Source organism: Pezoporus flaviventris, unplaced genomic scaffold, assembly GCF_033815535.1.
Source record: "Pezoporus flaviventris isolate CSIRO_AGI_PZ_B2104156 unplaced genomic scaffold, CSIRO_AGI_Pfla_v1 ptg000007l, whole genome shotgun sequence".
In the NCBI taxonomy this organism is placed as follows: domain Eukaryota; kingdom Metazoa; phylum Chordata; class Aves; order Psittaciformes; family Psittacidae; genus Pezoporus; species Pezoporus flaviventris.
Genome location: NW_026892555.1, coordinates 51890367 through 51917907, shown reverse-complemented (window position 1 = coordinate 51917907; position 27541 = coordinate 51890367). Strand labels below are relative to the sequence as shown.

The window sequence follows — 27541 nt, the reverse complement described above, 5'->3', positions numbered from 1 at the left end:
CAAACATTGAAACACTTCAAGAAGCAGCCAGAGACTTTGGCCAGTACATAAAGACCTTGATCTAGTTCCCACTGCTTTCCACGGAAGGATCCAGGTCTGTCTTTTGAAGCCTGTACCTGGGAGCAGACTCTTGGAGTAAGCAAGATGTTCTTCTGTGTCCATTTTATGATCACATCTACTCTGCTGGGATAAACAGTTTTGTTTCATCTAGAATAACCCACTAGAGTATGCTAAATCTCTCAGGAAGAGATTTTGTCTGACATTACACTTCCACCTTCAGTTGCTTTACCATTTGCAAACCTCTTGCAATAATATAACCCCAAATATATTGCTTTGAAATAGCTTGGGGTCATACTGATATATTTTATGAGTCTTGGCTTTGCTTTTTTACTTGTTAGGGTGTGGTTTGGAGAATTCCAATTCTTGCACTAAAATGTAGCTATATTATACCATTAATTACTTGTCATTCCCTTTTTGTGAACTTCACTGAGAGTGGAAAGTTGTTGATTCCAGCATGAAGATGACAGAGGCTTTTTTTTTTTCAAAGGCTGCTTCAAGGTTTGCTTATTTGTTTAGTTTTTCTTGTAAAAGTTCTTATGTCAACCTAGGCCAATCTTAACTAAAAAACCATCATCACCCATTATCAAAGAACTGTTCATGCAACTCAGCAATGATTTTTCTAAATGACTGTGAGACCTCATTTAGATTTTTAATAAACAGTCACATTCTAATGAGGTCTTCCTAAAACTGACTAAATATGTTTAGAAATCATTAGCTTAAATTACCAGTACAAAAGTCTCCTCTGGGAGCCCTGCAGATTTTGTGATAAGATTTTTGGCAGATGGATTAGTATAACAGCACAAGTGAGTTCTGAATTTCCATACAAGCAGCGTAAATGTGAGTGACTGGGTAACAGGCTACTAGATAAAGAGCTAAATGTCCCTCAGGTGGATTCATTAAAGAGAGAAAACAATCATAACACATTTCTGTGCCATTTAAATACCAGGTGCACAGCAGTCTGCAGGTGCCAGAAACTCTGACAAGGGTCCCTTGCTGGAACACACAAGAGCTTAAAGGGATGCATGGTTTTGACAAGTGTGCCTCAGATAATGACAGATATTGGCAGATGTACCCAGACCCTGCTGGAGGGTAATGTGGGGACTGAGTCATTTGCAGCAGGTGCTTGTATTAGGGACAGCCTCATGGTGATTCCTCCATCCGCAATTAAAACAGTCCTGATGCTTAATGCTCCAGGGCAAGATGCAAGTTCCTAGCACTGATTTAATGACTATCCAGCCAGTGCTGGTAAACAAATACACATACGCCCCCTTAATGATTAATTCATGAAGGATGTACACTGTATGGCAAACACGTTAAATAGAAATTCTGCTTCCCTGAAAAGATAAAGTTTTTTTCCTCCTCAGCTTACAGTGGGTCAAGAGGGTTAAAAAATATGAATTATAAACCTCTATAAATCTTATACCAGCAATAGCAATTGAAATAGAAAACCTCAAGGTTGGGCAGGTTACAAGGTTTGCCCTGCAGGAATGCTACCAAAAGGTCCATTAAAATCATTACTAATCAAGGTGGCAAAGAGCTTGGGTTGCAGGACAGATGGTGTATTTGTAATATGCCTCCCTGTTGCTGATGTTTCCAGCTCTAGGAGTGGGACAGAAGCACCGATGGAGGACTGGCTGCATTTTTCTGTGGCTCATATGATCTCATTTCCATTAAAAGCTCATTTCAATTTCTGCTCTCTGATCTCACCTATGTTGGCCTCCAGAGAAAGTGAGAACAAAGTCATTTTTACCACTGCCAGGAAAAACAAAACTGCAGATCTGTATCCCACTAGGATGCCTGCACCCTGAAGAAATCTCCATGGTGGCACAAACTGTTGCTTGCTGCTAAAGGAATGTGCTGCATACCTAAATGTTCTGAGTTGAGGCTGCCAACACCAGCAACAAGACTTGTGCCTCCCTAGCTGATACCTGACAGTTCACTCTAATTGATGCTTTCTAATACTGACTTTAGGAAAACAATTTGTGGTTTCATGCAGTATACTATTTTTGTTCTAAGGCTTGTTTATCCATACCTTGAAAACATCCCTTTTTAAGTTGTGTGCTTAGATACTTATGTGTATGAAGCTTCAGCAAAGAGGTTTGCCTCTTAAGAATAAGAAGCTTTGAGAGCTTCTTATTCTTACAAATCAGTTTCGAATCAATATGTGACCACTGAACTATTTCTATCTTCCTCTTCACTCAAGGGACTGTACTTTTAAGACAGCTTCCATGATCCTTTTTTGTCTATGCAATTAGGTGTGCATATGCTTCTGCAGCAGGTGTTAACTGCAGTCAGAAATCCCATCTTTTTCATATTTAAAAATAATACAGGCACCTGATCTGTTGTCAGGGTTGGGCACACAGATATCTAAAAACATTAGGATTTATATTAACAATTGACAAAGGACATAAGGAAGAATAAATTGAGATTGTTGAAACTGGACTTGCTAGAAAGGAGACAAGATCCAACACTTTGACTCACATCACATGAACAGTGCTCTCTCCTCATGCAAATGCCACAGGGCAGAGCGGTATCAGCCACTCCACCAGTGTGAAATTAAAAACATCTCTTAAAAACACGTGGCTCACACCAAGGTATGTGCACTTGACTTCTTATCTCTACACTCTGATGTATAATAATTGCAGTATTTGCAATAGAAGCAGTGGCTGGTTTTTTGTTGGTTTTTTTTGTGCTTTTTTTTTTTTTTCATTCCAAATGAAAGCTTTATGCTCTGTCCGCAAGCAAACTTCCTTGAAAAATACCCATCCCAGATGAGGACTAAGACACCAGTGCATAGACAAAGCAGTAAATTAAAAGACTCCGTTATTGACAGTTATGAGAAACAAAGAAAACAGTTCCTTTCAATACATGTTGAAAACAAAATTAGCCATAATGACCTGAGTAGGAGGCCTACTTTAGAAGTTTAGAAAGAAAGAAAGAAAAGTACACAGTATCAACATCAGGTGACTCAAGCTTTACTTTACTACTCAGCTCCCAAAGAAGCCCTCCTGGTCCACAAATTTAGTGTACAAATAGAAAAGCTGATTTTTTTTCTGGTTTGGTCCACGTGGCTTATAGGACGAAAACCCCAAATAAATCAGATTAATTTGGACTAATATACCATGGAGAAGGTGTGATTTCATAGTTTAACTACCGTCCTCAGAAATCTGTTTTCTCCCTCTCAGCCTCCCTTAAAAAAATAGATGACTCCATACCTCATTGTGTTCCAGTTCCCTGGTTTCCCTTAATAGAAATGGTATGTCTGAGACATATACAAAGATACGATGCTTTCCCTGTTTGGCAGTCTTTGCAGGCTATGCTTTACGGAATGCAGCTTTATCACTTATTTCTTCATTGTGCTAAAGTTATCAAAGCCAAGCATCCCAGGAATGTTTAAAAATAATTGATAATGAACCTCTTAGCACAGGCAGTCATAAATATTTTATGTGCTATACTCAGAATATAAGCACCTTGTTGGTCTGTTATTTAATTTCCAAAAGCAAACACCTTGGAAGTCTTTCATATTTTTAAGTACAAAAATCACTTACCCTTCCCACTTCTACGAGATTAGTAACCATGATTATGCTGGCTGTGTTTTCATGCCATACCATTCTCCAAAAGTCATATATTGTCTCCTGCATTGGTCCTGAAACAATAAATCAAATGAAAGGTTACGATCTGAAAGTCTTATGATTGGAAGCTTGTCTCTGGGGAACTTTGAGAAACCGTGACTATACACATATATTCATATCACTATAATCATATTTTTTGTTTAGGGTCAATTTCTTTTCTGTCATCGCACCTATCTGCATTTAAGTCTTTTCCCCCTGAAACAGTGCTCTGAAAGGAAGTTAGTTCTCCAGCATTTAGGTATTTATCTCTGTAATGCCCAGAGGTGGAATTATAAAAAATGGATAACATTACTCTTTCTCTTAACAATTGGATGATAACCCAGGGAAGGGGTATTTGAAATGAAATGAGCCTCAAGAGACAATGTGGCTTCCTGGTTTCTAATATTTTTCTTAGTATACACTATCCATCAAATTACTCCAGTTCCCAAATCGTACTTCCTGAAGCGAGGCAGAAGTTACAGTTTTTTTTTGCAGCAGTATATCACCTTGCAAAACCAGGGGGAAACCGGTAAAGAACTCTGCCATGCCATGACGGCCATGTCCTCTGCAGAGCTTTCCTCAACAACCTGTGCCTTTGTAGACAAACACACAGGGCTTCCTCTAGTGTCATGCTAAAGCTGGGTACCAGCCCACAGGAAATGTTACAGAAACAAAGTGTTGAGACCCACCACACCGCTTTATGTATACTTCATCCTATCCACTTCTACATGTCTTATTCATGACATTCAATGTGCTACCCCAGTCTTAAACCACTACTTTAAAATCACTGAGCCAATAAAGATAAGCTAACTCAAAATGCTATGAAGTACTATAAACTAAACATCCATACTGAATCCATTAGTGTACTGCCACACTGAAGTAAGCAATTAGTGGCTTATCTAGAGGAATGTCTTCAATCAGCTAATTGGAGGACAAATGGACAATGTATTGGCCTAAATGTTCCTCTAGTGAAGAAACCAACACTCTTAAAACATTACAAAACTATACACTGAAGATTTGGGCAGTTTGGCTCCCATGTTTTGGTACTTTAAGCTCACTTTGAACATAAAACTTTCATTCTAAAAGTCAAGTACTTAATGAAAAATGTAGTCATATGTTGTTACTGGATTATCATGGCAGGGGGTTGGACAAGATGATCTTCGAAGGTCCCTTAAAACCCAAATAGTTCTGTGATTCTATGACTTTGTGATTCTGTGATATTACAGGCAAGTCAAAACCAACTCACTAGGCAAATAACTAATATTACAGTTACGACCTAACTTACTTGGAACTCAAGTGTCAGAAAAAGGATGGTAATAGTCTAAAACTTCTGAATTTTCAGGAATTCCAAAGGATAATTTTATCATCCATAATTTGCATAGACCAAGGATGTTATGTATTCTCTCCCTTATTTTCTCTGCTTTTAAGAATTCTGCATATATAGCTAGTTTCACAGGTTTCCCTATAGTCTCACAACTTGTCTTTTTCTGGCTTTGGTTGTTCATGTAACAGAAGAAAAAGCAATTTAAAACAACAGGAACCTATGACTGTTAGAACACAAGAAACATCAGAAGGTCTCAGAGTAGAAATAACAGCAGAATCTAAACCTACAGTATTTGAAATTACCAAATTCAAGATGATGTGGATGCAAAACTGGACACCTTTTTTATTTTATTTTATTTTAATTTACAGCACAGAGCGGGTGATACTTTTGTGAGATTTCATTCTGAAGTGTGACAATTCCTAAATCACTCTCCACCATCTGGAAATTTACAGTAAGTATTTTACTTATAAGTAAATGTCCTAGATATGTAATACATGCGTGGTCCAAGTGCCATATTGAATGTCACAGTAAGAAAATTAATATACATTATACTGCAAGTTTAGCTTGCTTGTGGTTTAATATTGTAGGATTCAGTATAGCTTTTTGGGTAATTAAAGTCATTTAGAAAGGTTTTGGGCCAACCTCTCCTACTGGTAAAAGGAAGGAGGGTATTTTAGTCACTGTAGAAAAATACTAGTTCTCTCAAATCTTAAACAAATATTCAGCAAAATTACTATTGCTACCATCTTTTAAGGGGTGTAGCTAAAAATAAGATTGTGGAAAGGCAGATTTTCACAGAGTAGTGACCTGGAAAGATTCTGCAAGTTCTTGACACATTATTAAGATTATTTAAGCTTGATCAAGGACAAAAAATCACCACCTTATTGCTCCAAGAATTCTGATTCACAACTTTGTTTAATGGAGAAAATCTAAATGGCTCCACTGCATTCTGTCAGCACAGGATTATGTGATGTTTTAAGATTGTTCATCTGAATATGTTTAGGGTAAAGCTCCAGGAAAGGTGAGAAAAGATCCTCTGTCTACACAGCCCTCTTCTTTTTCCTTGTAAGATGCCAGAATCTTTGAGAAATGCGGGGCAATGTAGCCAGTTTCTTTATGTGTTATTTCACTTTTCTTACAGATACGCTTGAGATACAAGATGATTGGTCTCTACTTTGTAACAGTCATTTCTTTTTGACAGCCCTGGGATAACCTGTGACAATTTATTCCTGATTTTCTTTTTTTCTATAGACATCATAATTCTTCTCATGATTTAAAGATTCCTACATCACAAAGTACAACTGGGGATAGATCCTAAACCCTAATTTCTTCTTGAAGATTTTCAATTTTCATTCTTTATAAAGAAGAAAAATTATGAGAAAAATAAATCTTTAGAAAAAGTAATAGCATTTTTCAGGCCAGAGAAAGAGCTAAGCTCTGACAAGTCCTTCAAGCTTGATTCCAAATGTTCTTAGAAGAAATGTCCTGTTCTTCAGTGCTAAGGTTTTCCCAATCTTAATATCCAAATGATAAGACAATCTAATTAAAAGTGCTTGACAGGATTTCCTGCTCTCCTCAAGTATTTTGAAGTGTTTTCTTGCTTTTCCCCTCCAGCCCTTACATACAGCCTCCAAACTTTTTTCATGTTCAGGACATCGAAAGGAAAAAAACCCAACCTAAAACCCTACCTTAAATTCTCAGCAAGTAATTCTTTTCTACTCCATTTTTCTTTTCTCCTTGACATTTTTCAAATTATTTTCTGACATATGAATAAATTATTACTTGTCTCCAGCTAGAATTGAACAGCGTTAGAGGCTAGGTAGGGTTGAGGATTTATTGTCATGAAGAACTGAACAATTTGATTCCAGAGACTTGTGATAGGGAAAGAGCCTATAATTGTTCTAAGCATCAGCTTAACAGATGTACGCACAATAGGCAGGGAGGTTATTCTCAGCAGTTGCCCCCTTGCAGGAGAAGAAGGTCTGAAGAGAAGGAACTGTGCTGCCTAACAGTAAGCCTGTGGCATACCCCATTAGCTACACAATATAGTAGTTGGTATCAAAGATTTCTGCTGTGAAAAAAAGAAATCAACAACATACTGACACCAGAAGATGAAAAGGAGAAATCAACCCTCCAAACCCCAATCTAATTAAATGCATTACTGAAAAAACTCAACAGAAATGATCAGTTGTAAATATCACAACCATTAGTTGTATTACCAGTAGTTGTTAGTTGCTGCTCTGGGAATGCAAGCTTATTAGGAAATGGAAAATCACACGGCTTTTAAGAATGGCTTAAACTCTTAAGAAGCTGCTTCTGTACACCAAGGTTTTTAGAGCCTTTATTTCTGCTTGTAATTGTGAGACCCAATTCTAACAGCTAGTATGGCAAATAGGGTATGTGATCAATACAAATGTGATAAACTAGCCCGCAATATAGGAAAAAAAGTGTTCAGATGTAGGAAAGAAAGCAAATGCACCAAGAAACAAGTAAAACTGAATCCTGAAATGTGCCTGGCACTTAGTGAGATGGAATTGTAAATCTATGGGTAATTTTTCAGTTTCTAGAAGAGCTGGCGGCCTAAACAAGGAACAAATAGCTTCTTAAACCTTTCTTACGTGTAGAATACCAAATCCAAAAGCTGATGTTTGGTCCACCTGAAACCAAATTCAATGACAGATATTAAAACTAGAACTGTGCAGAAAATGAACAGATGCCCTTAAGCTCCAAAGGCTCCCCAGGGACAGTGCATAGGTAGCTGTAGCCATTAGGCATGTCTTGATAGCAGCAGTGGACTGACAAGATGCAAGACTTATATCTGCAGCAGTTAAATTCCACCTTGAAAAGAGTGCAATAAGCCTTCTTACAGTGATGCATCCACCCCGTGTGAGGAGGTGGTTATAAAATGGTGCCCTTGACTAACACTTTCTCCAGTTTCTAGTAGCAATGATAACTGTCTTCACCTTTCACAGAAGTATTTTTCCTTTTGCTGCTTGCTGCTGTGGCTGCCTATCACTTGACCATTCAAGGACAACTAGCTAGTATACTTGCATAGAGGGAGTGGTGTTCTCAACTATGCATGATCTGTCCAACATGAACATGAGACATGGTAAATGCTTTCTTAACTGATGCATGGCAAAAAAAGCCAAAAGCAATGATTCCCTTTGCAATTACACTGTCAACTCCCCACCAAACCCATTATGTAGCAGAAATTGCTCAAAACACACATGAAAGCATAAAATCAGACATAAAAAAAAAAATAAATTACTGGGAGAACAGGCTACAAGCTAACAGATTGAAAAGTTCAAGAATTCTCCTCTTCCTAATAAACTTCTTAAATGGGACAAACTAGCTGTTAATAGGGTAATGAAAAGAGAATTTCACAGATGGCCATAGAAGCTGTGTCTGCTCCATCCCTGGAAGTGTTCAAGGCCAGGCTGGATGGGGCTTTGAGCAACCTGGTCTAGTGGAAGTTGTCCCTGCCTGTGGAACTAGATGATTTTTAAGGCCTCTTCCAAGCCAAACCATTCTTTGATTCTATGAAAACTACACGGTGACTAATGCTCTCCCAGTCCAGTGATCTGATAATCCATAAATGCATGCTACTTGCTCTTTTAATCATGCTGGAATTCGGAAGTAAGAATAAAATGCCCTTTCAAAAGTTATGTAAAAAATTGCAGTTAAATGCTCCTTTAAACTATAAATATCGCTGACTGTAGGCAAGGGAACATCTCCCTTAACTGAAATATATTTTTCCCCTACTCAATAAGGCAATGTGCTCAAGATTGTAGCAACAGGAACCTGCAGGCGCATCATTAGGTGATCAGGTTTCCATGAATGTTCAGTTCCTTCAGCCTTCCAGAAATCTCATGGGAAGGTCATCAGTGGTCATCAGCTCTGCAGTCCTGGACACCTCTTTGCATGTTCAGACATAGACTAAGGAGTTTAAGATTAGGTTCTGTTTTTTCATAGCAAAGTAAACAAAAATAAAATGTCTTGATCTTTCTATCTAAAATAGCATACTTAATGAGAAGTGACAGATCCCAGTTGTGCTGATGCAGTCAAATAGCAAGATTAACTGCTAGCTCATTGTTTTTTGTAATTGCATTGCTACTGCCCCACAGCAGTACAGCTGTATGCTGGCTCATCCCTGCCCTCTCCAAACGAGGGGGTTTCTGAGTGGAAGACACTGTGAAGATCTGATCAGTTCCTGATAATCTGATTTCTGAAGAGCAGCCTTTACCATATGCTTGTTGAGTAGCTATGGTAGCACACATTTAACTTTCACTCACATTTCCAGGAGTTCTTAAGGGTTTAGTGCCTCCATGGAGGCCAATGAAGTGCAGAACAAAGCTTTGCTATAAAAACTTAAAAAACTCGGGCAGTGATCATGCAGTCTTTCAGCTATAACTTCTCTCAAAATAGGTTTAGACATTTGTTTTCTACCACAACATATAGACTTAAATTAACTTTAAAACTTCTACAAGAGTATGTTTAATAGGCACAGTATGTATGCTACTATAAATAATGTGAATAATTTTCAAGTCTGAGATAAAGCTGGTCAAGATATCACTAAACCATATGGGCCCTCCACTCACCAATAGCTATCCAAATGCATACAGATCAATTTTTTGTATTTTAAAGTGTCAAGAAAATAACGATGAAAAAGAATCAGGTCATATAACCTGGATGCTTCTAATGCTTTAACTAAAGTCCTCCCAAGACTGTTCCAGAAACTCAACCAGCATCGAGGGTAAAATGTACCCCAGTGCCATGCATCTATTAGCTTTTACTGAAGTCTCCTATAGCATCATCATTGTAAAAATTAGCATACCTAAAAGGCAAAAGACGCTTACACTGGCAAAACTTGGCCACAAACACTTCAGTGTTATTTATTAATTGCTGGTTTCTAGCTTCAGTATTAATTATTATTTGTTACTTCTGCATATCCCAGCCCCAGACATTCTGTGCATTAAAGAATCTCAATGAAATTAAACTAAACAAAACCCCTGTAATGAGCTGAAAACCCACATTCTTGCTTTTATCACTCTATTTCATTTGACTTACAGTGTCGACTGTGATGTCATTTGAAAAGCACTTTCTAATTTTAGCCTTACAAATATTAATTATTATGTAGTCTTTAGCAGAGCTATATTGTAATTATAGAGCTATGCTGGCTTTCCTGATAAGACTTCCTTGAAAATCTCTCTTGTCTTGGAAAAATGCAAACAAAGCAAGCCGTGGATAAAGTTCTGTTGAAGTTGGCTCCCTGTAAGTATGTTAAGCCAGGAGGCAGCCCAAGCAAGAAAGCCTGAGGCTATGGCTACTCTTATGTGAGGTATGGAAAAAACCTCCCCCTGAGTTTTAAACCTTATTTTAACTGTCTCCTCCGTGGTAGTAGATTCACAGATGGTGCAGAGAGGAGCCACTTCTTTGAAGAGGCAGTAATTAATTCAGAGTCAGGTAAGAAATGTCACCATTTTGTAAGCAAGAAGTCTATCCAAACTTCATTCAGAAACAAATAAAAAATGTTTCTCCTAACATTAGTTTAAACCCAGGCTTCAGAATATACCATGCATACCAATTATATGCAGAATCTATATTTGAGTTGTAGGCAGTCCACCATTTCTTTTCTGTCCTTTTTCAATGATACCACCTTACAATGCAAAAAACCAGAAGACAGTATGCAGCAACACTATTCCACAGCAAGTCATCTCAGTTACACTCAAGTGAGTTAATCAGAACTGAGCTATGAATTTAAAATGTGTTTTTCATTATTTCCTCATCTTAGATGGATTGTCAATAAGACACAGATCTGACTGAATCTTGTTAGCTTGACATCTCAGGAAAACACTGCTTATAAAGCAAGCTGAAATGCTTTACTGGGACAAATCCTGCCCAGTGCAGCTACGAGCACATAGAGGCTCTCTACTGTGTCTTTTGCTCAGAGAAAACAGAACTTCCTCTCATTATCAGCCAAGAGACAGCACAGTGAATAGTAATCAGCTGATTTTCAAGCACAAACTGAATCCTACCTTCTCTGAGCTAGCCAGTCAGCAAGCCCTGCTGCCTGTGCGCTGCTCTATGTGAAAACTGGCTTTCACAAAATGAAATTTTCAAAGTGCTTTCAAGTCCCATTAGCTTTCAACAAGGCTTAGATTACTAAGTGACTGAGGTGCATATAGAAATTTTATCTACAGCTCCCATGAGATTGACCCATGCTTTGGCTGGCTTCCTATACCACCTCCTCCTACATTCTGAAAAGTCAGCAGAAGGCATTTCACAGGATGAAGCAAAGGAGGAGACTGACCTCTAAATTCTCCATCTCTTTCCAAATGTAAAATAATATAAAAATATTTGGCCTGTAACATGCCATTTAAAATGTACAGTAGTGATGAGCTACAGTCCTATTGTTTTATGAAATATACACAAGCGTCTCACAGCTAGCTAAAAAGACCCCAAACCCTCCATTCTAAATTCCCAGTTTAATACAGAGATGCTTAAAAATTATATCCTTTGAGTAATGAGAAAACTGATTATTCCAATGATTTTTTTTTCTCTGAAATTATTCGTTTCACAAAACTAGATAATCAGTTTGAAAACACTTATTTTGTAAGAGTGTGTATACACATACACATCAACTATTGGCTAGAGCTGGATCATTTCTCTTGCTGGCATTTTCTCTGATCCTATTCTTTGGTGATTCTGTGGGTAGCCAGAAAGTTTCACAGGGACGTGGTATTTATTCTCTGGAATATCATACAGCATTTTCTTTTCTTTATTGATACAGATCTAACAAGGCTGGAACGGTGCACATCTTCATGCATTATTTTGCCTGCATTATGGTACCATCTAGAAGTCCCAGTCTGAGACCGAGGCTCCGCTGTTGCGGGAACTGGATTACATACTAAATGCCCCTGAATACACAAAAAGTTGTTCATGCCCCTCACAGTCACAATCCAAACATACCTTGAGAGGCAACAGGAGGCAAGGCAGGGTCTGAATGAAATGAACAGGCTTGGTATAATATAGAGCAGCCATAATATGCCAGTTCCCTGGTAATTTCTGAATAATTTTACCTGTCCCTACTACATACTAGTATTTCCACCATGTTCACAAACAAGTCACTGCGGCACTTATATCTATTTGTAAGTCTGAGACCAGACTTTATTTGTGCACTACTGGCAGGTGCTATTTAAGGCACTTTTATAACACTACAGCTAATGCTACCAGTTAAGCTTCCATCTAATAAAGTGTTACGCACTTATTGATTGACATTTCTCCATGGTTAGATTTCCAATACTAGCTCAGTTTGTTCTGTATCAATAAAATAAAATGAAAATGTCATACGATTTCCCAAAGAATAAATAGCACATTCCCATAACACTTTTTGACTACTCCCAGAAGTACTGTAGACTAGCAACAAAGGAACTGGCAGCAGAAGAAATGCTCCAAGATTTAGCCTGAGATTAGGCCAAGCTGGAAGCAATAAGAACTGCATACATAGTACCACTATGCTATGCAAGAAAGCTACTTTTTCTGATCTTAATGGCAGGAAATTAAAAAACCTAATAAAACGATGTAGTTGTTCTTTGATGTAGATAACCCGGAATAACTGACAAACTCTTACTTTTATAATGATTTGTTTGCCTCATGGTAGGGATGTTAAATGGTCTGTTCCTCTCATTAACATTTCCTTACACTGGATAAATCAAGTATCTTCCTGATTTTGCACTACATGTAGCACTCCCAGGAGTCAGAGATCCCCTAGTGAGGGTTATGTGGGATACCTGAATAAAGCCAGAGGCTTGAATATTTACCTCACACAGCTTTTAAGAGAGTACTGCTAGGCAATGGCTTGCAGCGAGTGTGTTTCAGTTTTTTCTGCTACCCAACAGGAATACTTTGAATAACTATAATTGTAACTAGAGGCCTTTATGTATTTTGCAATGGAGTGTACTAGCTACAGAGAAACAGAGTTGGTCTCATTTGCACATGGCCTCTCTTTCTCTCTGTGCCCTACAGACATCTGTTTAATTACAGTCAGGCATGTCGGGAGAACAATGGGTAACTCATTTGGGAAACTGAGATACAGGTCCAAATTAATGCAGATCAAATAGCAACATGAAGTACTGGCTCTCCCTGAGGTCACAGCTCTGACTGAAGGCTTATTCCAGGAGCCTTGAGTCCACAGTTGGAACCTGAACTGTCTGTGAAAGCAGTCCAACAGAAAGTTTCAGTTCAGCTAAATCAATGTTTTCCAGTAAGAAAGTTGGTTTAGTTTTTGGTTTGTGCATTCTTCTCAGTAAGGGTGACTTGCACCATGGTAATATGAGTACCTACTAATCACTTATTCTAAATAACCCAGCTGAGCTTGGGAAGACTAACAAATACATAATTTATTTTGAAAAAACATGCTGCCTGTAACATCTCCAAAAAAAAATCTCAGGTAATTGACTTCTTGGACTGGATTCTTCCTATCAACTGGCAATGAAGAATCAATTTTGATGATGGATAAGAAGTTTAAGATCATTTTATCCCCTTCAGTAGAAGGCTCCTTAGGGAATAGACAAAAGAACCTAATTAGTCTTTCCCATTTCTACTTTCTATTTTCACTTTGAGTCAATCATAAGCATCAGAATGTAATAAAATCATCACTATTCACAAGCTTGAAAATATGAGTTCATTTTGGCTAGTAGTTTCTTTTATTTTTCCCCAAGGACCTTACTGTGAAGGAATGTTGCTCATGCATGGGAGTAAGATATTCAGATGCTGTAAGTTTTAAACTTATGATGGGAGTTTAAGTGCATTAACACGAACTCTTTACCCAGATGAACAAAAAAGGTAATTTAGTCTACATTAAAGCATAAGTAAAAATGCTAGAAAAAAACAAATTTGTCATAATTTATGAATGAGCTGTATCTCTCACAATATATTTTTCTATTTAAGGCTGGAGAACTTTGGTACATTTGTTTCTTCCTCAGTCATAGAAATAGAATGAAACAAACCTTAGATCAAGATACATGTGAAGGTATTAACAAATGTGTATTGGATGTTTTTCCTTTTGACTTCAAGACAACTATGATAAAAATTAAATCTCCATGACAACAAATTTTCTCAGCTCTATTATTTATTGTTATTTTTGGGAGCACATTGGTTATTTTCACTGCTTCAAGTAGGAAAGCGAAACACTAACCTTTTCAGTCCATTTTTTGTTATATTTTCATGGGAGACTACAGTATTCTATGTACAGTGTAAACAAGGAAAGCCACTCTAACAAACTGAATGTATTTGTGCTTGACACAGACACAGTAACAGGAGCATGCTTGCAACAGAATGGGATTTAGCAGCAGCACAGGGACTCTCCACAAAGTCTTCATCTGACTATGCAACTGTATGGAATAATACAGATGGATAGAAATTAATCTCGTAAGCCTGTATCTTTTCTTTTTCAAAGGCAGTGCTTCAAAATCACCCAGACTGTTGTGTGCATTGGTGTCCATACCAATATAGAGATTTAAGTTACTACCAAAGGTTACAGAATAGAGAAAAGATGACGTGTTTCAAATGTCTGGATATGGTGATAATACAAAAAAAAAAAAAAAAAACCCAAAACAACCAAAACCAAAAAACCGAACAAAAACCTGCCTTATTTGTTTCTTGTTACATGGGTTTCTGAAATATATCCAGTTCGCCAACTTGCTACACTCATTTTTATCAGCAAATGGGAAGACAAAAAGCCTTCTTACACCTGGTACCAAGCTTCCTCCATGCTTCTGAAGTCCAGCTGGAAAATAAACTTCACAGAAAACCAAGATGCCTTACCAAGTGATTTTCCTGACAAACTGCATTTCTTTGCTCCTTTTGCTTTAGCATTAGGATTCACTAGCAGGCATGCTAACGGTACTCCGTCAAAAGTGCCAGGTACCTTCCCCATGAAGTTCAATCTATGGCTGATTCTTTATTGAGGACAACCTATCATCAAGCATCAACTTTTCATAATTTGCATCCCCAAAAACCAGACATGTGAGATACATTTGTAATGCTGAAGTACACACCTTCCTTGGACAAAAAAGTGAATTCTAGTGCATAATCTAGGTAACTAGGAGTCAGCAGCAAATATGCTAATAGATGGCCACCTCCATAATGTTTTTTCCTGAAAGCGTGTTTGGTTTACAAGGACAGTTTGCTTAGCTCTTGAGTTCCAGGAAGATCATAACTTCCTTGTCTGCACGACATATTACATAGTCACATTTTTGAAAGGAGAACAGCTACATTACTTTTCACACAATCTTCTATTTTTTACAATACAACTTTGAAACATTTCCTTGTACCTGATTCACCTCTGTCTACTTAATTATTGTAGTCCCTCATTTCTCTTGCTTCTTAATTCTGATATGCAGAAGTCTGTTGTAGCTATTCTAGATTGACTTCACAACAGACAAATCAAACCAGTATCTTGCCTTTGAGACAGAGATCTGTATATGCTCTGAAGACCTTTATGTCTGATTTCCTGCTGTTCAATCTTTGTAGGGAAGAGGACAGAAGGATCGCTTTTCTTCCTCTGTGGCTTTGACAATGAACTACAGAAAAATCATCAGTTTCTCAAACTTTTGTTTCACAAGCCACATTAACAAGTAAGTGAAAAAACAGCCTTCTCCTGCAGTAGCAGTCAATGCAGTCCTGCTGAACCCAGGACAAGCCTGCATGGCATGTCAGGCTTTATATAAATAAATATCAAATAATTATTTAACATAATTTCTAGATCTTGTTTGTTCTTATAAAGAAATTCCAAAGGTTTATTAAAGGTAGGCATGTATTTTATGCAAAATGTAGCTGCACATATGTAAAAAGTAAGTGGTTCTACTAGCAATGGATCTGTCATCAGTTTTCCAACAATGCTCCTCTCTTTCTTGGTCTACACACAAAGATTCAGAGAAGTGACACACTTCAACAGAGCCTAAGCCAACTTTGTATTTTTTAATAAATCTATGCTAGCTCTGCAGTTGTAGCCTTCCACAGGAGCATCTCATTCCCTGTGCAGACAAAACGAAAACACAGCTGATTAAGACAAAGACAGAAAAATACTGGAATCATGAAAATGGTCAAACTCTTCTAACACAGTTATCGATAAAATGTGCTATTATAAACAAAGAGGCAGAGAGAAACTCCGGTATTCTCATGTACCATAAAGTGGCAACTGTTAAAAAAATTTAACTTTTATAGTTACCATTTGTAATACACACTTTTTGTCCTCAACACTAGTAAAAGTAATGATTTTCAAAAGGTGCTCAAATGTTGTAGTTGTTATCATCAGCCTTTGGTGGGAAACAGTCATAAGACAGCTTTGGTGAATTTCCCCTATGGCTTCACAGTATAACCTGGAGATAACACAAAGGGTCTAGTACTTCTGTATGCATTGGGTGTGGGAAGAAAAGTAACTTCTTTGCCGTTTGTCATCAGTATTGCAAAACAGGTGAAGAACATGTTTCAGAAAGCCTCACCTATTCAATATAGTGCATTCTTATGGGTTTATCTCCTTCACTGAAGACAGATTGCTTCAACCGCCTTTTTAAAGTTTTGATGATTAAAAAGTAAAGAATAGAGTCAAACACAGTTGAATCTTTAGCATTAATACAGGTATATAGAATTCAATCTCTTCGTGTGTACATACATGTATCAGGAAATCAGCCTGACTACCCTACATCATGCAAAAATGACAGCATATGTAACTCTGAAAAGTTGTGCAGAACTACCTTGCTTTGTTGTTTTTCAGTTCTTCCTGAAGTAATTTCAAAAGTTAATTTTCATCTGGAGGCTAAAACAATGGCAGCAAAAGTTTCTTTGCAAAGAGAATTGTGGGGCTTCCACACTGCTGTAGTTCTGAAAACTTTTTGTAAAATAAAACCAAAAAAACATGCCATGGAAGCTGAGTATTACTATTCAGAGCAGTATTTCTGCTTCAGATGTCTGAACAGGACTTTTAAGTTTGAAAGAAAATGTATTTTTGTTTCTGAAAACCCTTATTAAAATGTTCACACAACATACACAGTCGTGTGTGGAAGAAAGACATATTTTGCAGAAAAGGGAAGGAATATGAAAGGGGTTATTACAGTGGCAAGTTTATGCTGTTGCAGTGAAGACTGTAAACATTTTCACTGTAAATACTTATTTTCAGAAGTTTTTAACTCATACCTAAAAAACTCCTCCTGACTGAAACTTGACTTGATGTCTGTCTCCGTATTCAGTGATACACAGACTGAAATGGTTTAGCATCTGCTTTACAACTGGACGCAGACAAAAAAGAATTTGAAAGCCTACGCTGCACTATTATATCTGAAGCTGCTTTATTTTCAAGAGCTTTTTACAGTCACTAAGAAATGCTCTGAACTACTTCCACAAAATATCTTAGATCTGGTTCATCTGCAAGCTGCAGCAAGCAGAGACAATCTGAACCTTGAGGAATATTCAAAAGTCTGAGATGCATAAGTGAATGCACTTCATATATAAAAATATGCAGCTTGCATGTGAGTGTTTGTTGTTCACACTGTTGGTCTGCTCAAAAAACCAGCCTTGGTGGAAATGGCAATCAGCAACACTGTAGAAATATATTAACATTCATTTGTCACTCATAATTTACAGTGTCTGGTGCAGTGGTAAAGGAGGAAGCATGACCAAACCTGTGACAGAGACTTGCTAAAAGAAGCTAAGTCTTAGCTAAGCTAACTCTACAAACTCCAGGGGACAGAGAACAAGCAAATACAAAAAAGATTAATTTTTCCTGCTTAGTGATCAGGTGAGACACACAAGATTAACAACAGTCATCCGATAGTAAGAACATCCAGTATTGTGTGTGAGAACAAGTACTGTAGAGATATTCAACCTAATGCTCTTACTAAAGGACCTGTTTAAAATTAATTGATTATCTAACGCCTGGAAAAAAAAACCAACCCTAGCAGCCAGTAAATTGAGCAGATCATACAAGAGCTCAATATCCTGCTATAAAAAAAAATCTAAAGAATTATATCCATGGGAACAAGGGATACATAAAACAAAATAGCGAGTTTTAAATTGCATCAGCTTTCTGGTTCTTCATGGCCCAATATGCTGGCTTGTGATATGGGATTTTTTTAATCATGGTGACTCAGGTGCGGATCCCATCTGTTGACGCCAATTACAGCAGATCACCGAAAGTCTTTATTAGCTGTAAATTCAGTATACCACTCACATTATAGTTATCACATAAAGGAAAATTGATATTAATTTTATAATTGAAATTGCACCCTCTGAATGTATTACTCTTAAAAATAGAACCAAAATCTTTTTTTATTATTAGTTGAGAAAGCCTCCATTAGACAAGCCTTTTAAAGAACATTTCTCTCCCTAATTTAAATTAGCAACAGGAAGCTACACATGCCAAGGTGGAAAGATACCAGTCTGTGTGTCAAACTCTGCTTAGTACGGAAGACAGTAACACTTTAATAAACAGGTGATTATGCAACTCCCAGCTCTGTTAAAAGCAGAATGGTAATCTATTACAAACTGATTAAATTTGCCACTTCTTCACTTAAAACAATTATATTTCCTCATTAACAATGATATGTTGAATGCAGCCTAAGAATAACATAGGAAAATTAAGTATCAATCATTCTAATTCCTCAGAGATGTTAAACTGACTCACATAATGATACTTTCCTTCAAAGAACAAAGAACAATAGGCACGTGCACCTGTGAAAGTTGCGGTGGAGGAGAAAAGGGAGAATGGGAAAAGTTATTTAAAGACTGATGTAAAGTAGACATCAAGGGAATTAATCACGCAGCTTAACTGTTGTACTGCAGTGATGTGTTTATACATATCTATATGAAAGTGTGTTCTAAAACAGTATAAACATCATCAGCTATATCGAAAGCCATGCCTTGTGACAGGCTAACTACTACTAAGGAAGGCATACAAAGGCATAGTCTGTTTGACAAGTGAAACAAATGTCTTTCTTTTAACAGTGAATATAGAGCCTTAAAGAAGTCCTATAGATTATTCCCAGTAATCTTACCACCTTTGCAAAAGACAGAGACTGCATCTTACTGGAAGTGTTACTATTGTGCAAAGGCTTTGTCAGGAAACTGTGATACTGGGGAATCACACTAAACAGCCTTTACACAGCTGCATCTATCAGGACATTGCAGAAAACTATAAAAAGCAGGTGAGTATTTTTAATTGTATTCTGCAGACGGGAAAGCTGAGACAGAGGAAGGAAAAGAAACTTTCTCATGATTCTTCATAAGGCCAGGGACAGAGCCAGAGAGCATTCATCAACCTCCTGAGATGAGTGACACCAGTGCTCTTCATTCCTCCAAACTGGAGATACAAATCTATTTCCCAACTGGCCTTAAAAATTAGGATGTTACAGATGTGATGCATCAAAAACTGACAGCCAGATTATTCTGAATTTGCTATAAATTGTATGCCCATTTAAAAATGAATTTTATATTCTTCAGAGAGTCAGTTTCTCTCTCTTTGCTTTGCGGGAAGGGTTAGGCATCCCTGTGTCCACTTAGCTGCACCTATACAGAAGAAACTGATGGGACCTGCCCAAAGAATAACAGCTGAAACAGACATATCCTTTACATCTTGGAAGAAGAACTGTTTCTATTTCTCTTATTATCCTTCTTGACACCGTATCAGGAAACAACTGTGGCAAAGAAACTGTTGGGACTTGTTGGCAGATCTGGTACAGAGACTTTAAGTACATTATTCATACATTATTACATACTTGGCTTTGAAAGCTGTAAGTACAAAAACCTCAAGCTTAACATTTGCTATTCAAGTACTATGATGAGTGATAAAGCTGCATTTAAACTTGCTTCAGATAGGGATCTTATGTGTCTATCAGAAAGCTGTCAGGGGGATCTCCTGGTGAACCTCCTGATGAAAACAAATGCATTACAAACTGCAAGTAAAATGCCAACTGTGTAACTTCTCATTTTAAGGATACAATTACGGGTGAAAAGCAACATCTTCATTAGCTAAAGGTTAAATGAAACAATCCATGTATTCTCAGAAGAGGAGGGTGCAAAAGCCCAAACAGAATTAAGCAAATGTTGTATTTTTGTCCTAGTTTTCCTGTCTGTCTCCTCTGTAGAAAGACTGTGGATTGAGGAATGCAGTGGGTGGCTAGCAGAATTGGAAGAAATATAACATTTAAATGGCTCATTTTCTAAGATCACAAATTCTAATTCTGGTCTAAAGTGTAATACTGACAGTAGTGAGGCAGTTCTAGAAATAAGACTAGTGTCTTGCCCCACTGTCATCTCACACAAAGTAGCACAAAGGGACTTTCGAGAGCTGGAGTACAGAAAGGCAGAGATATGTATCCTCCCACTGGCAGAAGTGGGGACTGGAGGCTGCAGACTGGGTTACTTAAGGCACAACTGAAATCACAGTAAGAGCTCTTATTTGACATGGCCAACATTTTCTCTGCTTTGATAAAAAGTCATTAAAAAGTAGGCATAACCTTTAAATCCAACACATGGTAAGATTATTCTGAGTATTATACTCAGTACTCCAGCTGGCTCTCTTAAAAGATTGGACATGTGTTGAAATAACGTATGTGGGTGTAGCTCAGCTTCTTCAGATCCATGGGCAAATGCAGGAAGCTTTGTCACAGAACACCTATTACAGAGAAAATTCCCTCCAAGCAGCGGAGGAACTATCAAATTTTCACCTATATGCTATTCAAGCATAGGCAGGAGATTGGCATATTGTTCAATACTACGGTGAAGCCGACACAGAAGACTCATCTTTCCCACTTGTTCCAGCTCTAAACTTGGCCAAAAATTAATTAAGAACTACATCAGAATGAGCAAATTATGTCTTTGAAGACAAGTACAAATTGAAAAATAATTTGTGTGTTGTCAAAGGAATGGGCTCCTGTCCACAAGCAAGCTTTTAAACAATGGCCTGTAAAATTGTCTTACTAGATCCCTTTGAAGAATCCCCTCGCAAGCATAATATGCCTTTGGGTTCTCTAGTAAAACTTGCTAAGTGAAGTGTTTTCCAGGACCTGAGTCCTAGTTATCATTGAACAATTAAGAGAACTTTCATTTTTATGACACCATTGTCTCTCTCAAAAGCTTACTGAATAGAATCATAGAATAGTTAGGGTTGGAAAGGGCCGTAAGATCATCTAGTTCCAACCCCCCTGCCATGGGCAGGGACACTCCCACCCAAGGCTCTGTCCAACCTGGCCTTGAACACTGCCAGGGATGGAGCATTCACAACTTCCTTGGGCAACCCATTCCAGTGCCTCACCACCCTCACAGTAAAGAACTTTTTCCTTATATCTAAACTACCCCTGTTTAAGTTTGAACCCATTACCCTTTGTCCTATCACTACAGTCCCTAACAAAGAGTCCCTCTCCAGCATCCTTATAGGCCCTCTTCAGATACAGGAAGGCTGCTATGAGCTGCTATGAGTATTTATACCATGACTTATTTCTTTTTTCATGAGTAACAACATGTTGAGTAACTTCTACCAAAATGGGTGAATTTTGCTTTTCTACTCAAAACGTATTTAAACACAAAAGTAAAGGGCTGCTTACTTGACATACCTGAAAATTAGAAAATTAGGTAATAATTCAGTTCGCTAGCTTCTGCCTAAGTGATCAAGCCTACTCTGTCCTGGATAGTGACTGTGGCAAGAAAGCATATTAGAGCATAAACTGTAATCCAAGTACCAAAACCTCTTAGTTTCACAACAAGAAAGGGTGATAAACTTACCTTGTGTAGCAATGTAGTGGTTTGGTCTATGATAACCCTAAAATAAATTGGGAAAAAAAAAAATAAGCAATATGCTCCGCTATGTTGCTGTGAGTGAAAATTCATTTAGAGTAGTATTCAGTAAAAATCACAATACAGATAATGCATTAGATGCAAAAGTTCTTTCCAGTGGGGGAAGGGCAAGGGAGAAAGGGAACAAGAGGCAAATGTGTTTTCTGTAAGATACTTAAGTTGCAGCCTTGTACATTAAGGGACAGAAGTAATATGCTCTTTCAGTCCCTTGTTGACTTTGCTGAAAATGAGCAGCATGAAATCCTCTCTAGCACTTGCAGTTAATGGCATCAGATGCTCATGGAGGCTGAGATATACCTCCAAGCTATTGCTATTGAGTGCAAAACCTATTCCTTTCTTAACAGCTAAAGAACACTAGATTTGCATTTGGGTTGGGGAATGGTGGGGGGATGTTCACTCTGTCCACTGTGATTTGTTCATTTTCAGTCAACAGCAGGAAGAACTTAAAACTGTAGCTTGCATGCCATTGCAATTTCTTTGCAAAGAGCAAGGGCCATTGTGGTGATGCAAGGTGGGAAAGAACTCAGACCAGCTGAAGATACCTTGAATATGAGAGAATGAATAGCATGAATTACAGAATTGATTCCTTTACATGCCACTGAAGCAAAATTTGGAAGTCTGTGAACTGAGAAATGTTCAGACAGCTACAGTGGTGATTTCTTTTCTGCTATGTGTTATCTAATATCCCTAGTGGCTGGGATCAAACAATTCCATTTCCCAGTAAAAAAACCCATAGGAAAAAACACAGCATAACCATTGCCCCTCTCTTTTATCCAAGAAAATTTCGTAGTGTCTGTGACAGTGCCATTCCCTTATTTGCATGTTTAGTTTAACAACATGACAACTGTACTGACAAGCACATGCAAGAATAAAATTGCAGCTGCTTCTGTAGTAGAAAACCAAGCATTTCTAATGGAAACCTGACTTACAAGATTATAAACAAAAAATGCTGTGTTTTGTGCTAGAGTTCTCTTTGGAAGATGTCTGCAGTCCTCCAAGCTCTGCAATGAAGCCATCTGCTGAGGATGAGGGAGATAATTTTTTGGTTCTCACCCACTGCTTCTTTTAGGGCCATGCTCTCTCTTGTGCTTCCATAAACAAAAAAAAGTTGCTATGCAGCTATCTTACCAGCATTTTAAATGAGACTGTATGGTCCAATTCCTCACATCTTTTAATATTTTTGAGTCAGATCAAAATCTGACACAAGAACATACTAGTAGCCTAAAATGAGAACAATCCTGAATGTTATAGAAAGTGTATTCAGTTGAAATTGAATTCAGATGTAGGCCCCCAATGTGAACTCTTTTTCTTTCATGACAGAAAATTACTCCCTTCAGAGTTTAGTGAGATGTCCAACTAAATGTATTACCATATGTGCCTTTAACTCTTGGTGTCTGTGCTATTCTTTTAAGCAGCAAGGGACTGTGCAGAAATCTAAGCTGAAATTAATGGTTCTTGAACATTGTAATAAACATCACTAGAAGGAGACATCTTCAGAAAGTTACAACTCGAGATTTCAAATTGTTAAAACTGAAGTACCTACTTTTCTGGTATAGCTCTAGTTTCTCCAGTCTCTGAGAAAAACATCTGTTACATTTCTGTTTCATATTGGTGATGAGATTTGAACTGCAGACTGTGACACCATTTTTCAAAGATGCCACTGCTGAAGAAGACATCTTTAGCAGACAGTTTCCAATGAAGCACCACTTGTTTTACTTAGCCTAACATCCAGTACTCCATGTGAGCAATAAAATTATTATCTTTGCTATCTATAGTTTTATGTCTTTAGATACTATTGACTTTCTAATGATTTTCAATTCTACTCTTGAGTTCATTCTTTCAACTAAAACCACCTTGACTCTTAAAGAATTTATTCTAATGTAAAACATTAAGTTAACATGATGCAGAATAAACAAAGAAGCCACCTTCAATAATTAAACAGCCTACATATTTAATGAAATGTCTTGCTTGCATTAGAAGCACTGGTTAACAGCTGCAGAATATACTTTGAAGGCGACTTAAAAGTGCAGAAATGACAAGAGATTGCAAATCTCTGCATTAGGCATTACAGAGTTTTGTCACATTAATATGCAAACAGCTTTCTTTTAAATGTGGAATGATGCCAGGCTGTTGACAGAAAGTGAAAATAACATTTTGTTAGCCTCTATAAGCACCAGCAGGCTAAATAGCCATACAGTGCTCCTGGCAAGGTTTCAGTCTTGTGGCAGTTGGAGGAAATTACTCCTTTCATTTGATTATTGACAAAATCTTTGAGGCCTTTTTTTCCCCTTCAGTGTACACCTAGCTTCCAAAGATAGTACTTTGCAGCAATGTTTAGCAGCTGTGATATCTATTACAAATTATGAATAACATGAGAATAATAAGAGCTCCCTCTTTGACTGAACACAACATTAAGTTTGTTGACTACATCAGTATACGCACATCAATATAATTTCCATTGATGTAATCAGAACTTGTTTCTCCTTCAATGGGCTGCAGTCTCACTCGAGAATGATCATCTGAAATGGGAACAATAGACAGAGAAAAAAAAAAGTAATTAAAGACACATTCAATAACAAAGCCTTCATCAAACCCCCTTTAAAGTTAAACTAAACCCTCAGCATTTGCAAGTTCATGCTTGTTTTGTTGTCCATGAAAACTCACATCAGTCATTTATAAGGGTTTACAAATCTCCTCTGATTTTGAGTCTTATACTGTGAAACCTACTGCAATTACGTTTTTTTTTGCCTTGACAGCCACTCCTTTTGTCAATAAAATTAATAACATTAAGTTGACAAAAGTCTAGTAATTTCAAAATGTGTCTGCCAGTACTCAAAATAAGCTAAAGTCATTCTACAAGACATACTGCCACCTCACAGTTTCTGAAGGAAACTCATTATGTTTTCAGTAAAGGAGAAAGCAAAAGAAAGTAATGACAAACCCCAAGCAGTCAGATAATGGCTTTGTCACTGAAGTTTGCTCCACTGTGGCCATTTGTGTCTATTCAGAAATGTGCAAACAATTCCAACTCTATTTTCCATATTCCAGTCCAAAACACCATTGAATGAATTTGTTTCTTGCCAGCTGCCTCATTTTCCTTATGACACCACAGCAATGACTAGGAAGTGCTAGAGGCTAGATTCCCCCCTGCAAAAAGATCTTTGCATGCTGATAAGGCTTTTTCTTCTCTGAGACTTCATATGCTCCTCTTGATACTTTTGGTTCAAAAGCAACCAAACACAATGGCTTTTCCAAAATGCTGTGTGGCTTGATTATAAAACAATTTGAGGGTATGATCTCAAGAATGGAGAGATACTAGCCACTTTCCTGCTGCATTGGTTTCAAGTTACTCTTGCTAATTAGATACCTGTGTATAATTGTTTTGAATGCTGCTTGCTAGCTGAGCTGGTATTACTTGCAGCTTATGACAGACCTTCCTGTCATTATTTTGTTGTAAATGTATATAAGCATTAGAGCACCGGAAACTTGCCACTCATGTTCCAAACAGCTATTTTTTTCAGCTTTAAAAATCCTAAAAGTTAACGAATGAATGAAAGAACACAAAGTGGGTTAAAAATCCACCTTCTTCATAAGTGGCATAATATTTTGGGGGAGGAAGGAAAGGGCAAGCGGTTCTTAAAATAACAGTGTGTTAGAATTACAAGTCAAAGAAATTTTCAAATGAATAAGTAGGAAAAGAAGAGGCAAATTCTTTATTTCATCCGCTTTTATGCTCTGAATCTTTGGGACTGAAGATCTCAGAGCCTCATTTGCTTCTCTGGGACTCCCTTGGGAGAGAGAAAAGGAATAGTTTTAAACCAAATACTGGAAATTAGAATGAATTAAAATTCTAGCTCTAGGTTCTACATAGCTCTTATTTTGTTCTTTTATTGTGTTTATTTCACCCAGCAGTCCTCAAGAATGAGTTTTTCCAAACATGTTGCAATATTTAAACCAATTATTTTCATCAGGTCAGCCTTTTCAGCCTTATTCACTTTTCCAGGACTACAAATTTATAGAAATATGACTCTCTATTACATAACCCATGGTGGTCTGACTCTTCCATGCTACACATATTCAAATGCTGTGCTATTCTCTGCTTAATTAAGCTATTTATCAGCTTCTTCAGAACAGTTCTTCTTCTGTTCTACTTACAGGTCTGTAATTCTAAAAGAAACATCTTACTTAAGAAAGACACTACATTAGGAATTACCTAAGCTCCAGACATGGCTGCTGCTTCTACAGTTTGGAGACCTCATCCAACTTCTGCTGAAGTCAGCAGACTCCAGAAGTTAAGACTCATGGTATGTTTTCATTCACGTTCTCATAATTTCCTGCACCACTGCCTTAAAAGCATTCTCACCGGGACAGATCAGGCTAGTAAAAATCTACACTTCTGTAGTTCTTGAGGTACTTAACGCACAATTCAGTTGTCTAAGCAGAAGCACCACATGCCACTCTACATACCCAAGGACATACTGCCTAGTCTTCAGCTGCCACTATGGAATAACACTGTCACATTTGCTGGTCCTGCACAGACTAGTTGTCTGTGTTTAAGCCACTGAATCCCATCTTTGATGACATGCGCACTAATGAATTCCATATTGTGCTAAAAAAGCTCAAATTTCCCACTAAGAAACATCTTCCTGTTATTCCTTTTAGACTGATTTATACAACTGGAAAAGAAGCAGTGGTACCTTTTTTTGCACCTTTCCTGTTATTTTTTTAATTTCCTGTAGGTACTCCATTCTTTTCTTGCAATAACTCTTGTTTTGCATTGGACAAAACTAAGTAGTTACTTCATAATATCTTTGTACCATCTTTTTTTTTTGCCATTTTCAAGTGCATCCTTTCTAGTACTGCATTCTCAGTTAAGTTTCTGGGAATTCTGAGGTACTGGACTGTTCAATATCCACTTATTTGCAGTGGAGCTGGAGTGACTTGTTTTTTATTGCTTTGAAAACTCTAGTTAACTAGTTACTGCATGGCAAAACTCCTTAATTTGAAAAAAAACTTCAGTCAACAAAAAGAAATGTTACTGTGTCTCTGCCTGTGCTTATGTCTAGTAGATTTAAGCCTAAGAGGTACCCAAGCCATATATTATTCCATCATGTATGCTGGCTCTTAAATAGCCTCTAGCTTAACTGTCTAGATTTTTCAGAGGTTTATTTTTCCTTTAGACTTCACATGCTCTTGACACATTTGTAGCTTTTAAATGTTCTCTTTTCCAGCTTATTGTTATTTTGATACCCTTCTATTAGGAGATCAAACTTAAGCTTGCATTGATCACTTAACCTTTCAAAATCATTTAAATTACAATCCATTTGACTTTGTAGAAAATGGTAATAGATAATGAATATTATCTCATGTTACTTACAACATGTATATGCCAGACTGCACATAGTGATCTCCAACAAGCCCCTGGAGTAGCTGGCTGATTAGAATGCCTAGCCAATGACCCTTGCTTGGGACGTGCCTTGCTGATTCTTTGCAAGTCAAGCCTTATATAAATGTCTCCCCTAAAATCTTTAGCTGGTTTTAAAAGCTGTGATCAATATTTTCTTCTCATTTAGTCAATATTGAGTTGGGTAAAAATAAATACAGAAGCCCCACCATGCCAAAATTACCTCATGATCTCTCCTGAGGAAAAAACAATAGATTTTACCAAAATCCATGCATAACCTAAACAATTACAGCA

The 27541-nt window shown here is 37.4% G+C and overlaps 1 protein-coding gene across 12 annotated transcripts in view; it reads right to left on the bottom strand.

Annotated features, from left to right (window-relative positions):
• PTPRM (protein tyrosine phosphatase receptor type M) overlaps positions 1–27541 on the bottom strand; it is a 472285-nt gene that overhangs the window by 30087 nt on the left and 414657 nt on the right. For all 12 annotated transcript variants that reach the window (XM_061448768.1, XM_061448769.1, XM_061448772.1 and 9 more), the window contains 3 exons: positions 24286–24362; positions 21772–21808; positions 3609–3706 (listed from right to left, as the gene is read on the bottom strand). In XM_061448768.1, the coding sequence (XP_061304752.1) occupies positions 3609–3706; positions 21772–21808; positions 24286–24362 (212 nt within the window). The remainder of the gene's footprint in view (positions 1–3608; positions 3707–21771; positions 21809–24285; positions 24363–27541) is intronic.